The following is a 16,973-nucleotide window of genomic DNA, read 5'->3' as shown; positions in this document are numbered from 1 at the left end:
TCCTGCTTTCCGGCTGACTACAATATGGTTGTGTTCAAGTCTAAAGTAAATAAGTTCTTGATGAGCCGTTCCATATAAGTTATCAAATTTACCAAATTTTCATTACTAATGATTACTATATTGTCCAATTTCTACTGTACACTCGTTAACCCTTATCCTTGAGTGGCCTCTGGGCCTTGATAATGTGGTGATGCCTATGTAAAAAAAAAAAAAAAAAAAATACTAGCGGGACCTGTGGAAATTCCACAGCGTCATCTTTCATATGTAATATATTGCTGTTGGGCGTTTTTGTGGACATTAAGTATGAATAAAGACCCCACGAGTTTATTATCTAAGTAATCTAGTTAATGTAGTGTCAGAATATATTTGGTTGTTACAGTTTATCTCGCATATCCTTATAGGAGTATGTGACATATTTCAATTGTATGGATGCTCGGCGCAAACAGAAACCCCACAATATCATTATACCATCTTTAGACAGAACAGGATACTAGCAAAAAGATGAAGAAGGTATATTTTAGTTTCACATACGACCTGAAAGTGACATAATTTTGTAATTTAAAAAAAAATTTTTACATTCCGTCGTTGGTGATTGGAAAATCCTATTTATTAAAAAGGAGGATAGTTGAAAACATAGTATGAACATTAAATTAGCGTATTTATATACTAATCTAATGTTCATAGTATTTTATCACCTTCTTTCCTCCTTTTTAATAAATAGCATCTCCCGATCAAATAATTTATAATCTGTAGACCATAACACATGTAAGTACATTAAAAGTACTATGGTATTAATATATAGGCTATCGGGACCTGTAGAAAAATCCACAGGGGACTCGTATGTAACATGTTGATGTTGGCATTTTGCAGATGTTCAACGTAAATGGATACTAATATTATTGTAGCTCTTTTGTTAAAACTTCAAAAGCTAGCTGGGACGTCCGGCATAGCCTGGTCATAAAGTATGCTTAGATATATTTTAATTCTTGTAGATTTCGTATATATTATTATTATAATGTTCTATCGATTAATTTATATATATATATATATATATATATATATATATGAGCAAACACTAGTTTTCATATTCAGCATATTCATATATTCAACATATATATATACATACATTCAATAATAATAATAATAATAATATATATATATATATATATATATATATATATATATATATATATATATATATATGGGACGATTCCAATGCTCATCACAGATAACTCGAGTGTTGCAAAACATTCGCCCTTCAATTTTTTTTTGGGGGGGGATCTTCGCGATATGCTCACAATTTCATAACGTTACAATCATCAGACCCGTTCTTGAAAAGTGTGTTCTTCAAATGGCTCCAAAGAGCCATAGTGGACCAGTTACACTTGACTATATGTAGGCTTTATTTCTACCGCGTGTAACAGAGCGTTTTTTTAAATGTAATTGTATATATATATATATATATATATATATATATATATACGAGCAAACAGTTAATAAAACATGTGAAAAACACTTTGAAATGAGTTAAAAACATATTTAATCTGAAAAGGAAACACTAGATAAATGGATAGTCCTTAATTCGCGGAGTTTCGAAGAAATACTCTCCTTCTCATCAGAGGGTAGGAATTAGCAAAATGCAGGATCGGATTTTGCATGCAGAAGTATTTGATGAAACAACAAATAAGTCAAAGATCTTACTTGAAAACAAAATAAGTTAAGCAGAGGGAATATGGTAAAGAAAAAGGTGATTACACATTAATGGATAGTCTGGTGGAAGATAAAAAAAAATCCAGTGACGGTAAAATCCAAACGAAACTCTGCGGATTAAGGACTATCCATTTATCTAGTGTTTCCTTTTCAGATTAAATGTTTTTAACTCATTTCAAAGTGTTTTTTAACATATTTCATTAACTGTTTGCTCATATTATAAGCTCTATTTCCTATTTGGTATTATCGAGCTTTTATATCTGGCTGAGATAAGTTTATAAATATTAATTCTTTAATATTTATAATTTACTTTAATTTTACCATCTTGGATCATTTTGGTAAATTCAATTGTAATTTTCATTATATATATATATATATATATATATATATATATATATATATATATATATATATATATATATATATATTATAAAGTTGCTATTTCAAAAATAAAAAAATATGTCCATATGACTTGGGTGCATTAATTTTGAACCAAAACTTATCAAAAATATATATATTTGATGTAACGATTACTACACTAACACCTTACATTCATTAACCCTTATTCTCGAGTGGTCTTTGGGCCTTGATAAGTGGTGGCTCTCTAGTAGAAAATTTTATAATGTACATCTATTTTACATGGATTACTTTTCAAGCACACCATTATTTCATGCTATCCCTTTTTCTTGCTCTCTCAACTGATATGCCACGCTCTTTTACACCATTGTTTAATGTGTTTCTCACATATCAACATGTATAGATTACTTTCTCTCTCCCTTTTGGTTTAAGCCGTCTTTTCCTCTTCTCCGTGAATGTGTGTCAGCTGTTCGCTGCTACTGAACACTGCCATGACTATGGAAATGAACTAAAATATAAAAGGTGTTTTTGAAGGCTTACAACGCAGGAATGTTCCGTCGTTATGAGCAAATAAATACGTAATTTAATTTTTTTTATTTACCTGAATTTTTTTTTTTTTTTTTTTTTTTTTTTTTGTGGATGGTATTTATTCCATAGGTCCTTTCGGGTGTACAACCCATCATCAGTGGAGAAACATATCTCTAGGCTGTCAATTTGTAAAGTGGCTGTTTTATTTATTTATTTATTTATTTTTTTTTTTTTTCAAACCACGCCATACTTCTTGAACTAAAATATACTATGATGAACTCGTTGCAATTGTTATCCCCTCGACATACATATCCCCAACAAAACCCGCTTTGCAACAAAATCACACCCCTTCACTATGGAAAATGTTAAATGTAACATAAACTAGTCTCGTTCATCCCCCCCCAAACATGTTCCCAATTAGTAGCTCTGTATGTCCAAGTGGCAATATGCAAAATTCTGAGAAGAATACTCAAATTTTATATGTATCTTCTATAGAAATCAAGTGTTAACTCCAAGAATGGATCCCTTGATTTCTAACAACTTGTACATTATAACATCATCATAGCCTCCATTCAGTCTCTAAAGGTAATATATACCCCTGTAAGGGTAGGTTTTTTTTACATAGTGGTCACTACTTATCAAGGCCCAGAAGCCGCTCGGGGGGGGGGGTTATTGTGTGTACAGTAATCAATGGGATAGTATCGTAGTAATCGTTAGTATTGGAGATTTGATAATGTGTCTTAAGGGGGACGGTTTATCAGGAATTTGTTTATGCTGGACTTGAAGACATCCAAGTTGTAGTCAGGTGGGAAACAGGCAAGTGGCAGAGAGTTCCACAGGCGTGCAGTTCTAAGAAAGAAGCTTTGTTCATGGAATGTACGTTTTGATTTAGACACAGATAAAGAGCGGGGAAAATTATTGACAGTGGTTTCAGCTAGACCGGTGTTTATTGTGAAAGATTGGCGAGGGGGGGGGGCAGAGATTAGAGCTCAGATGAGCACTTGCCACGGAAATAACGATAAAACAAAGACAGGCTCACAACGTCTCTTCTGTGAGATAGAGGTTACAGGGAAGAGAAAAGGACATCTCCTACAAAGCTACAAAGTCTATTTTGAACTCTATCAAGGCAGGACAAGTCCTTTCTAGCAGCTCCTGCCCAGATGTGGCAACGGTACTCCATCCTTGGACGTACCTGGCTCTTATATAGATAGAGAATTGCATCAGCAGTGAGATATTTTCTGGAGTGTTAGAAGGATCCCACCATTTTCCCAGTGACCTTGGCAACACACTTGATGTACGTGTTCCATTTCAGATCAGGAGTAAAGGTCAAACCCAGAAACGTCCCAAGACGAGAGCCATCCATTTCAATAGATGCCAGATGGGGATCAGAGCGTTGATGTAAAAATAGCTTTGTTTTAGATGCATTAAAAGTAACCAGCCACCAGTAACCATAGTTTGCGTATGTAATTGTGGGGCAAGGGTTGCACAATCTCCAACCACACCTCCTGAATCTGCATTGCTCGAGTCCAGTGGTAAGAAGTCCAGGACAACTGGAAACAATGCCAAGATGAATGGAGAGAACATACAGCACCTGGAATTCCTAACTTGTTACCATTTTAGTAATGACCAAGCTCAATGTTGCTAAACTTCGGTGATCTAATGGAAATCGGTATGTCAACGTGATTGTGTCATATGACAACTTAAGTGAAATGAAAATACAAGAGATATATAGTTGTTCCGAAGTTTTAACTTTAATCCAATTTTTAGATATTTTTGTGAAATTTTGGATAACCAGAAACATACGAAAGCGTTTATGTCAATTTAGAAAACAAAAATATTTTAAAATCAAATGTAATTTTCCTAAATGTAACAAAACTTTCCTTTCTGTTAAAAAAAAAAAAAAAAAAAAAAAAAAAAAAAATTATAAATTCATTGCAAAGATAAAAATTGAAATGGATTGTTTGCATGAAATCTTAAAGGTTTTTTTGTTTTTTTTATAGGCTGCTGAAGAAGAAGAAACCGTTGTAGAACAATTATATCTTTTCCTTGATTTACTTACTGCTTACAGAGTAAGTTTTTTTGTTTTTTTTATTTTTGTGCTTTAAATTGTTCAAACTTTTAATGAGACTGAAATGGCCATCAAAAATTTATAAAGTAACTAGTGGTTTTTAATTGGCGTTGCTTGTGTGGAGATCAATGCAATCTATAAAAGTGAGAATGAGTGCGGACACTTCTCAGCCTATATACTCAACGAATTTTTGATCTAGAGACTTGAAATTTGGTATGTAGAGTATTCAGACATGTGGAAAACATAACTTTTTTGTTCATCTGGAAAAAAGGGCTGCTAAGGGTCCAAAATTGAAAAATTGGTATGTGGGGGTGGGCATTGGATTTTTATCTGTTTGTTAACTGTTTCACAAATGCATATGTGTGAATCGTTCATATGACAGATTGCTTATGTTAAGAATATAAATAGGTTTGAAAACAATTTTTTAAAATTGTCAAGCTGGCCTAATGGTTATTGTACTTGACTCCGTCTTTTTTTTTCTTAATTTTCACTTACAAGAAGTGAACAGTTTAGAAAAAACAATACTCGTATGCACATGTCTGTTTCTTTCAGGTTTCCTTTTTATTTTTTTATTCTATGGACCTAACTAATAATTGCCCCTAGTAACCTCTGATAGAATCGAACAAATAATTTCAGTGAAACTTTTAAATTCTGTAAAAGGTAATTCCTTTTGAAACTTATTTGAATATTCTGTTAATGCATTGATTTTTATAACATGCTAACATTGACTTCTATTGGCATGGTCGTTGGGCCATTAAGATTCACTTAATTGTTTGAAAGAAAATGATAATTGAAGGCTTAAGGAACTTATGAAGACTTAAGTAGATTACATCAACAAATCTGATCTGTAAAATGATTGTTTTCATTGATTTTTTTTTTTTTTTTTTTTTTTTTTAACAAAATGGCTGTGAATCTATATAATAATATACTTACACATACACATATATATGATTTGTTGGCTTTTGGGGGGGGAGCGATATTAACTTAAATATGCTGTTTTTATTTTTTTCCTGCTACTTTAGCTTTTTTTTTTTTTTTTTTTTTTTAAGAGCTATAAGCCGTTTTTGTTATCTCTCTCTCTCTCTCTCTCTATATATATATATATATATATATATATATAATATGATTAGATCGCCCATATTTTTTATGGGACATATTTTTTTTATTTATTTACATGCATAAAAGTACCTATGGACACACACCCATGTGTGTTTTTATATATATATATATATATCTATATATATATATATATATTATTTATTTCTTCTTAGGATTTATGTGACCGTCACGAAAAAGGTGTGTTACACGATCACCAAAGGGCACTTCAAAAAATGGGTCAATATAAAAAGAAAAGAATGTCTGCTACAGTTGCAACCTCTGAGGTAAGCAGAGTTACCTACCTTTTTAGTTATTTTTTATTTATTTCGTTTAATATTAGAGCTCATGTACGAGTGTTGCCTGGGAAGAATGAATAATCCCGGAAACTCCCTTTCCCATCTCTGAATTCCATATAAATATTTTTACTGTTTTCAATTTTTTTTTCTAAACTATAAGTATTATTATTATAGTAGCAAATCCATCAACCATATTTAACACTTTGCATAATTACGGATTTCAAGGTAGTTTACTAAAATAATCATATTTAAAAAAGCAAAACACTTGAAGTCCTCAAAATACCACCATTTTATTTGGAAATATATATCATTTCCCATGCTTTAATAATCAAAAAATTTCGCAATGATGACGAGAGCCAGCCGACTGCAGTTGATAACGAACATTTGAAAGCCTTCATTGATGCCGATTCTCGCAAAACCACACGAAGTTGCTGTTGAACTCCAGGTCGCGAACTCGAGTCGTTCGCCATTTAAAGCAAATAACTCGAGGTTGACATCTTAAGTCGCCCGCTGTTTAAAGTAAATAGGAAAGTCAAAAAAGTTGGATAAATGGGTTCCGCATGAATTGAACCATAATAAAAAAAAAAATTTTGAGGTGTCTTCTGCGCAACAAACTACCCATTTCTCAAGCAGATTGTGACGTATGATGAGAAGTGGATCCTCTACAACAACCAGCTACGTTCAGCGCAATGCTTAGATGCCGAAGAAGCTTCACAACATTTCTGGAAGCCAAAATTGCACCAAAAAAGGTTATGGTGACTATTTGGTGGTCTGCAACTGGTTTCATCCATCACAGCTTGAGTCTGGGCAAAACGATTATGGCGGAGAAGTACTACCAACAAATTGACAAAATGCACCAGAAGCTCCGTATGTGCCTGAGATTGGTCAATATGAAAGAACCAATTCTTCATGACAATACTCACACGCATGTTGCTCAACTGACCCTGCAGAAGTTGAACAAATTGGGCTATGACACTGTCTCCTCCGCCATATTCACTGAACCTCTTGCCCACTGATTATCACTTTTTCAAGTATCTCAACAACTTCCTGCACAAAAAATGCTTCAAAAACTGAGACGATGCCAAATCGGCCTTCAATGACTTCATTGCTTCCAGAGCTCTGGATTTTTTATGCTGATGAAATAAATAACCTTGTTTCTTGTTGGCAAAAACGATTCTAATGGTTCTTATTTCGATTAATAAAGTTTATTATGAAAGGAGTTATGATCTTTTGAAGTTGAATGTTAAAAAACGGCATTATTTTTGTACCAACCTAATAATAATCTATTATATATTTGAAGCGTTTTTAGGAAAGTAATAATAAAATTTTTTAGGAAACTGCTATTTTACGTCAGAATTTTTATTTTTTTACTCTGACAGTGCTTAAAAACTTGGTATTACTCCCTATGAGGAGTTTAGTCATGAAATTTGGAAAACGGTCAGAAAAACAAATCTAATTTACTGTCGAATACGAAATAAACTGGTCCATTTTTTTTTTCTTTTTCTTTAAAATTGAATTTTAAATGTGTCTCAAAGGTTTTTTTTTTTTTTTTAAATATTTTTCATACTTCAACTTTAAGTAAAATGTGTTTATTTTTATGCATTCAAATAATTATCATTGATATCAGTAATTTTTAATTAACCACTTCCCCAAAATATTAACCCTTTTTCAAAGGAAATAAACAATTTGATTCGATCATTCAGTTATAATCTATAAGCAAATGGCTGTAGTAACGACCGCTATTGGCTTATTTATTTTGAAATTGATAAGTTTTGAAAAAGAAATTTTGGCTAATATGTAGTTTAGCAGCATAAATTATTTGACAGACAAAAAATTATAAAAGTTATTTATTTTTATATAAAACACATTAGACCCTTAGGTTGAAATAAAGCCAGAAAAAAATTCATTTTTATTTTTGTATGTTTTTATTAGACTAAATGTACAATATTATTAATCCTCATTTTAAAATTTCCAAAAAAATAATTTAAATCGGATCTTTTTACTTTTTATAATTTTTGGTATTAATTGTCCTCCTTAAATCATGAATTAACTCCCTCAGATTCTCAAAACGTTAAGTACATGTTAATTACAGCATTTGCATTTATTTTTTATTTTAATTTTCCGTTTTAAGTTTGAGGCTAAACGTTTTGTTAATGACTTCCAATCTTCCCTGCTTGTTGTCATTTTGCTTATGGCACTCATCAGGACCTGGTCATCATCAATTGATCACCTTCATCTCTATACTAATACAGTCGTATATCTTAGTGATTCAAGCGTTAGTATCAACACTTTCTACAAGAGTTCAGTAAGCAAAGGGAGTTAATTCTGTCAGTGCTTGATAATTATTGCTATTTTTATCAAACATTTTTATTTTTTCTTTGTTTTCTAGACTGGTGCAGTAGAACAATTGGAACAGAAAATTCTGGAGGTTAGTTCAAAAAGATCAACAAGATTGAATTTTTAAATATATAAAGTTTTTTTTTTTTTTTTTTTTTTTTTTTAGTACAAGAATTTATTTTTTTTATTAATCTTAAGATACTCTTGTTAGTCGCTTGTTTCTTTGTTGAATCTGGGCCCAATTTCTTCTCTTCAGATTGTGATGTTGGTTGTCATCGATCGTGTATTGGTGATGTGTGAGACAAGAGGAGTTGAAATCAAATTCATTGAGCAATCCAAAAAAAACTTTTTTAATAAGCAATTCATTTATTCAGGGTCTCAAATCCTGTCATGTCGATGAATTTTCTGATCTATGAGCATTGCCTGGTTTCACTAACTGAAAAAAAAAACTTCATGAATTACCTATTCAGTATTTTCTCATTCTATTATTTGATTGGTTTTAATCTTTAACCTTTCCTGAAAGTTCCATCTACAGTATGACTAAGCTAAAACAAAACCACCATTTATTTTGAACTAGTTAACTCACCCACCTCAATATATATTACACATGATATATTTTCATGATTTTTAATATTTCCTTTCGTATGTTCATGAATTTTTGTTTTAAGTACATAGAGCAGATGTGATTATATGAAATTTAATTAATAAAAGCCAGATTATCAAAGATATCAATCAGGCAAAACAGTTCATATATATAAAAGTGAACGTGTCTGTACATTTTCCTATGCAATAACTCTGTCAATTTTTAGTCTACAGACTCGAAATTTGATATACAGGATACTGAGATTTGGGAAAATCGATGTGATCGGTTTTTGGCCAGAAATTTGGCGATTAAGAGGGTCAAAGTTCAACGATTTGACCTTTGAGAACTCTACAAACTCCTCCGACAATTTTGGGTCTATGCACTTGAAATTTTAGATATAGGTTCCTTGGACATGGATCTAACTTAATAGCTTGATTTGAGCCCAAAACAATAAATTTTAAGGGGTCATAATAGGGGTCAAAGTTAAAAAAAAATTGACCTCTGTGGTCTCTTCCAAATTACTCAGACAATTTCTGGTCTAAATATTTGAAATTTTACATAAAGGGTATTCAGAGATAGGGCAAGCTTTTTCATCAGTTTCGGTCGAAAATGTTTAGTTACCAATATATAAATGTATGTATGTCTGTTTGCATATCTGCCTTAAACTTTCAATAGAGGCGACAGATTTTACCAAGATCAATATCGCTTTAAAGTTCGACCTTTCATACGACAAATATCGAAAAATTGGCTAAAAACGTTAATATCTTCCCCTTCAACTAGGTACTTTTCTAGGGGGGGGGGGGTCACTTTTTTCGCCAATATTTTTTAAAGTTATTCTCTCCTTTAGATTGTCTAGCCTTAATTTTTAAAAAAGTCGCTTCCGGTTTGGCGGTGGTCATAACAGCATAAACGTTAGGTTTAACCCGTTCTTTTCCTCCTTTGCGGTACGGGTTCGAGCCTGCCTTCCTACTACCACTTTTTTTTTGGTCAACATACACATCCAAACACCCGGGTAACGCTGGGCTGAAATACTAGTGTGTGTATATATATATATATATATATATAACTGCTATCACATAAATATTTTGCTGTCTTCCCTCTTAGTATGTGTAATGTAGTACACTTTTCTTCTGTTTTTTTTTGTTTTTTTTGTTACGGTGTCGTTACATATCTACACTCGGGACCCACACGTATGCTATAGTTGCAGGAAAACAAGACAACTCACTTTTTTTTTCTTTTTAATGAAACAACAGACCTTTATTTACTGGTACTTTCCAGAATAACACTTTGTCTCTTGTTCAAAATTCTTGTATTCCAATGTACTTAACAAGACTGCTGTGTCAAACAAATTGTACTCTGTCTCTGTCCGATCATGTTTAGGACACGCCTTTCCCTGTCATTCTTGGCCCATGTGTGCAACATGTCTATTGCTGTCCTTCTCTAACCTCAAATGTCCACATTTTTTTTTCTTTCCTGCTTCTTCACCATGATGCCATCTCGCACACTGCTCTATATTTGCATACATTGGCTGAAGCATGCGCACTCTGTTACATAAGTGCATAAATAAAATGTTATGCTTTGTGTACAACAGCAGCAGTCACCAGCACATTACTGTGATAGAGGAGGCATTGATGATGGCATGTAGCATAAGGGATGTTTGCAGACTGTATGGTTAAGTCAACCATCTTTGGATCATTTCATACCAAAATGGTACATGTATTTTCTAAAAAAAAAAAAAAAAAAATTTTTAAATGATGGTTTCTATTTAATCCAAAGATAGGGTCCTTACAGGGACTACCACTTCTCTAGAAATACTGGTACCTAAGGGAGTGACTCCACACTCCCAAATTCTCCCTTCATCATTGGATGCTGTTTTGTGTTATATGCAGGATGGATGATGGTTAGCAGAATGTAATTAACACGTCTTGATGTTTGCAAGAAAGATATTTGTTGATTTATTTTGTTAAAGTATATGAATCGTATGCAAAAATAAAACTTAGAAAAAAAAACATATTAGTTATACAAAAAAATGGATTAATGCTTATCAAGTGCCGACAGATAATGAACTATTTTCACCTTCATTATTAAAAACAGGTGTCTATTTTCTTTATAAGATTTTCTTAATTTATTTTGACGTATATAATTAATGATTTTGAATTTTATGAAATTAATTTTTTCTTTTTTTTTTTTTTCAAAATTTTGTAGCAAGAAAGTCAAATTGCAAACATGGAAAATCGCAATTATTATTCACTACACTGTTTACAAATGGAAACTCAGTTGATTCACGCATACCTTGATATTCTCGTTGATATTGTAGTTTCGTTAGTGGATGTACAAAGCCAAGCGCATACAGAGGTAAATATATTTATTTTCTATCAAAAACTATGCATGATAATTGTTTACCTTATGGTTTTGGAAGAATTGGTTTAGTTTTTCACAAAAGTTGACCATGTGTGTATAAACTGTAGAAGAGAAATAACAAACAACTGTGTTCACAAGATAAAATTTACTCTAGGATAGTGATACAAAATAGTTTTAAAACTAACAAAACAATAGAAAATAAATAAACAAATAAATTAAATAAACATGAATATACATAAACGATCACACATGTATGTATGTATATGTGCATGTACACATATATATATTTATATATAAACTAACATTAAAAACAAAAAACACTAACCCAGATTTAAAACGGATCAAAAAACTAAATATCCAGGCTAAATAGAGCACATACAAAGGAACAGGTCAACCAGAGGTCAAATAGGCCCTTGTCCGATAAATGCATGCTCATTGGCTAATAGGAAGGGCGCGGTGGATACTAGAAAGCTGATTGGCTAACTAAAATCTCAATAGAAGATGCGCATATAAAAACGACAAACAACCACAGAATTCGCGCATAAGCCTGAAGAATCCTAGAGTGGATGAAACACGGAATATTCAGTGTAGCTTAATTGCCATATACATTTTATAACTTACTATATATATATATATATGCTCTATTTTGGGAATTTTATTTTCAATTTTTTTTTAATTTCTATAATATAAACTAGGCAAATACAGTAGAACCCCAGGATACAGCATTAAAAATTAGTAACAAAATACAGTACAGTATTTGATACATATGCATATAATCAAATAACATAATAAATAAAACTATAAGGCGGGGTAAATACCATAACGAAGCGGGGTGGGGGCAAAAACATTGTATTCCACATCGTAACATGTAAAAACGTATTTAGGGCCACCGTATCCCGGGGTTCCATTGTATATTATAAGGCCACTATACTTTGCTTGCTTGGGTCAGAGAGAGAGAGATATAGTTACATTTCTATAATATAAACTAGGCAAATACAAGTATAGGTAAAATTGATTCCCCAAACAGCAAGGTTTTTTTTTTTTTTTTTTTTTTTTTTTTTTTAATCATTTTGATGTCCTCTTACAAAGATTAAAATCATGTTTAATTTTCAAATTTTAATCATAATCCATATGATTTTGATTCTAGAAAATGTCTAAAATTTAAGACTTAAGTTTAAAAGGTCTTAAGACAAAATTGAAATTCAGGGAATTTTGCTTAATTGGCATGGTTATGGTTCTAATTCAATGCAAACATTTGAATTTTCAAATGAGGTGTTGCTCATAAAATGCTCTCTAAAAACATTTTAAAATGCTCCAAAAAAACTGAAATTTGGGGAATATTTATTGAGGTTTAATACTTTTTGTTAAATTTTCAAAAAAATTGGAGATGGCTGAATTTTCATGATGTTTCCACACCCCATTGGCTCTTTTTGCATGAAACTGAATTAAACTAAATATAGCTAGCATTACACACCCTTACACCAGCAGCTGTGTTCCAAACTTCATAAAGATTGTTTAGTTTAGATGTGAATCCTATGCAAAGAACCTAATATTATATAATTTCATGTAGAATATTTCTCAATTTTATGTTTAAACTTGTGATTTATAGAAAATCAAATGAATGTTTTAAAAAAAAAAAACTATGAAGATTAAAAGAATATAAAGTATTTTAATATTACGTGAAAGATGAGGAATAAAAGCTATATACAACTTTATTACAGCATCAGAAAAGTAAGGAAAAGTTAAGAAAAAAAATTTTAAGCCATGGCATTTTGAAGTTAAATTACTTCTCATCAGAAGAGAAGGGCCAGAATTATACAAAATGCAAATATAGAAAAAACTGGCTGACATTTAGAAATGGCTTTTTAAAACGTATTCTAATAATCATCCGTGGCCATAATCACTTGTTGTCTACTTAAAAGTAGAAGTCGCTAATGATTTTCTATTTGAGGTTTGTGTATTAAATTATTAAACAATAACGATTGATGAAATATCAAGATCTTAATCATAACTAGAATAACATAAAATATATTAATCATAAATAAAATAAAATATATTTAGCATAACTAAACTAATAACATAAAATATATTTAACATAACTAAAATTATAACAAAATATTAAGCTTAGCTAATAACATAAAATATATTTAACTAAACTAAAATAGCATAAAATATAACAGAATATATTACACATAACTAAACTAAAATAACAAAATATATTACACAACTAAACTAAAATAACAAAATATATTACACATAACTACACTAAAATAACAAAATATATTACACATAACTAAACTAATAGCAAAAAAAATACTTATATGCAAGTTAAATTTTATCTTTCTATCAAAGAAATAATTTAAAAAAACTCTTCAAAAGAATGGCCCACATTTTAAACCACCCCAAACAAGTTCTGTTGCTGAAACTGCAAAAGGTTTGCACTTCTAACAGAAGCAACCTTGACTTGCTGTGCCTGGTCAGCTAGTCTTAGAGACGTGGCGAACTTGTTAGAAAGAGCCAGCCTAACAGACCCAGAGTGAATGCCATAATGATGACCATAAAAGAAAGCATACTCCTATTATGGATAATCAAATCCTATACACTAAAAACAATTTCACAAAAAAAAAGAAAAAAACATTAAACCTGTCTGAGCTGACTTATAATGGCTGAAAGATTAACAATCTTAATGATAACACCATTATCATCATATCATCGCCTCCATTCAGTCTCGAAAGACAATGGATGCACCCTGAAAGGACATCTGCATGTGTAATTGTGAGGCAAGAGTTGCACAATCCCCAACCACACCTCTCCTGAATCTGCACTGCTTCCAGTGGCAAGGAGAACTCCAGGATGACTCAAACAATATTGAGACAAGCAGAGAACATATGCAGCACCTGGAATTTCCAAATGGTCACTCATTTTAGGACTGACCAGGCTCAACATTGCTTAACTCTGATGATTCAATGAGAATCAGTGTCAGCATGATTCTGCCGTATATGTTTAACACCAACGAGCAAGTAAAATGGCATGCTGCCATTTTTTGTTTTGATTTTTATTTTCTTTACTTTTTGGAAGGGATAAGTGTAGACTTTAAGTTTAGAGACCAAAGTAAAGTATTACGTTTTTTTAATTTTTTTTTATTTTTTTTTATTTTTATTTTTTTTTTTAAATTGAAGTAAAGCTGTTTTTTAGCTGCACTACTATTATAAAATTGAACATAGCTTTTGAAAAGGTTTTGGATTTTAATTATTAAAACTTATTTATTTTGTATTCATTGTTTTCCTTATTTGTCATGCATAATTTTTTTTTTTTTTTTTTTTTTTTTTTTTTGCTTGCCCAGCTGTCCAAAGTTTGGTGTAGTCTTCGACCTATCCTTGAAAGTTCTTTTGCCAAAGAGTTCTCTCTACCAGCTTCGCCTCGGAGCATCTCACCTTTGGGATCTCCTGTCATCAACCATACAAGTGGGTGAGAGAAGGAAAGTACACTTCTTCCTGATTCTTATTGTTAATTACAAATTGTTTCGTGTTGTGTCTACAGACCAACAAGTTCTCCCAAGTCTTTTTTTTTTTTTTTTTTTTTTTCTCAACAGAAAGGGACGAAATAAAACTGGGAGAGATTTAGTAAGCCTCGTTTTATTTACTTTTGTGGAAATTTTTTGTTTGTTTGTTTTTTTTTTTTTTTTTTTTTTTTTTTTTTTTTTTTTTTTTTTTTTTTTTTTTTACTGGATGAATTGTATGTATCACCTTATGTGAAGAATATAATTGAAAATTGTTAAAATGACTATACAGATTTTATTATACCTGACACTGACTTACACTTACCTAATCAGATTGGCATTTATGGCGGCATTTAAAAGAAAATACAGAAATGTTGGTATGTACCAGTCATGGGACAAAGATAGAAAATTTCAAAATTTACTTAATTTGATCAAGTGGTTTTTTATCTTATTTTTTATTCAAAAGAATCAAATTTTACATTATATTACAATCAACGAATCTGAACAAGGGCAGATAACCCTAATGCATGTCAAAACAATCACTGCTTACCTCCTTATATTCTCTAGAAAAATATGGCCTCGTCGGTCACTTATCAGTAAAAAAAAAAAAACAAATTTGTTTTTCATAAAAAAAAAAGGTACTTGATCAATCTTTGAATTTTGGAATATACAATTTTTATTCTGTGATGAGTATGTACAATTAAAAGTTCATTTTTGTTTATCATTATAAGTGCCAATCTGAATAAGTACACACACATATATTAGAGAAATAAAAAGGAACAAACCGTATTATGTGTTCATCAATGTTTCGTCTTTATTTCGAGACTTCCTATAAAGACGAAATGTTGATGAACACATAATACGGTTTGTTCCTTTTTATTTCTCTATTTTATCGGAATACTATTTCCATGTTTCTCACATATATATTAAGAGGTATATTTGGTAAAAAAATGGAAAAAGTGCTCGATAAATGTTTTTATTTTAACCTTGGGAGTATTTGCTTAAATCATAACAATATGTTTTCTTTAGACGGGATGAACAAATTATCCAGCCTATGACATCAAACAATTTAAGTCTGGCTTAAATTGTTTGATGACATAGGATGGATAATTTTTTCATCCCATCTTGCAATGATTTAAGCAAATACCCCCCCCCCCCCCCGTTCCGGTTGAAATAATAAAAACACACACAAACACACATACGTGCGTGTGTGTGTGTGTGACACACCTAAAAATATTTTATAAAAGTTGGGGGCTTTATTTTAGCCTCCTAAGATTTTTTTTTTTTTTTTTTTTTTTTTTTTTAATTAACATTCATCAGAGGAGCAACTAGGGTTTCAGAGTTTGTATAAGACATTTTGGAATTTTAGATGTTTGGGTCAGATCTTGTACATTTTTATTCTGCAACTTTCTGTAACATTAGAAATTTCAATGAAATGTTACTGTTGTAATCAGTTTCTCTTAAATTCCAATGAATAATATTGGTTGAAAGATTTTTTTGAAATGACAAAATGAACCCCAGTTTTTATTGTTATTACATCAACTCTCTATTGATGTTTGAGGTGAAAATGTTAGTAAACCCTCAATTGTTTTAGCAGATATTTTCCTCAGACTTTGAAGAAATGTGTGAAATTCTATTTGAAATCATGAGAAGCATTGGTACTCGAAAATAAAACACATTTCTTGTATATATACATAGATTTATTTAACTTGATTATTTTGTATAGTTTTTTGGGCTTTTTTTTTTTTAAATTTTTAATCAATCTAATGTTTCATCTTTTATAAACAGTTGAAAAATTTAAACAGTTATAAAAAAAAAAAAAAAAAAAATTGAAATAAAGGACCATCAAATTCGGTTGTTTGCAGTAAAAATATTTTGAATCCAAAAGTGCTCAGTACTGTGAAAATGGTCTTTTAACAGGCAACTCTTTGACCATTAGGGCAAAATCTTGGCAGTGTTGACATCAAAAGTGTACGTGTGTGCACATAATGTATGCAGGTGTTGATTTTATTGTTGAATGATTGTATTTTTTATGCTTATGGTTTCTTGGAACAGTCACAATTGAAACATTACACAATGTTATATAAACACATCTGACCCATTTGTCATGTGATTGTTTAAATTGTTTTTTCTTTT

At 31.1% G+C, this 16,973-nt stretch overlaps 1 protein-coding gene across 1 annotated transcript in view; it reads left to right on the top strand.

The window, feature by feature from the left end:
• The window catches only part of LOC145285828 (sorting nexin-8-like), a 108,307-nt gene extending 93,346 nt beyond the window's left edge, over positions 1 to 14,961 (top strand). Inside the window, exons 10-14 of the mRNA XM_080134264.1 lie at positions 4,596 to 4,664; positions 5,935 to 6,045; positions 8,447 to 8,485; positions 11,183 to 11,332; positions 14,682 to 14,961. Coding sequence (XP_079990390.1) covers positions 4,596 to 4,664; positions 5,935 to 6,045; positions 8,447 to 8,485; positions 11,183 to 11,332; positions 14,682 to 14,810 — 498 coding nt within the window. The 3' untranslated portion in view covers positions 14,811 to 14,961. The remainder of the gene's footprint in view (positions 1 to 4,595; positions 4,665 to 5,934; positions 6,046 to 8,446; positions 8,486 to 11,182; positions 11,333 to 14,681) is intronic.
• Positions 14,962 to 16,973: the final 2,012 nt, after the last annotated feature.

Source organism: Euprymna scolopes, chromosome 10, assembly GCF_053919585.1.
Source record: "Euprymna scolopes isolate OS-2025 chromosome 10, ASM5391958v1, whole genome shotgun sequence".
NCBI lineage: Eukaryota > Metazoa > Mollusca > Cephalopoda > Sepiida > Sepiolidae > Euprymna > Euprymna scolopes.
This window is presented reverse-complemented; position numbering and strand designations above follow the sequence as displayed.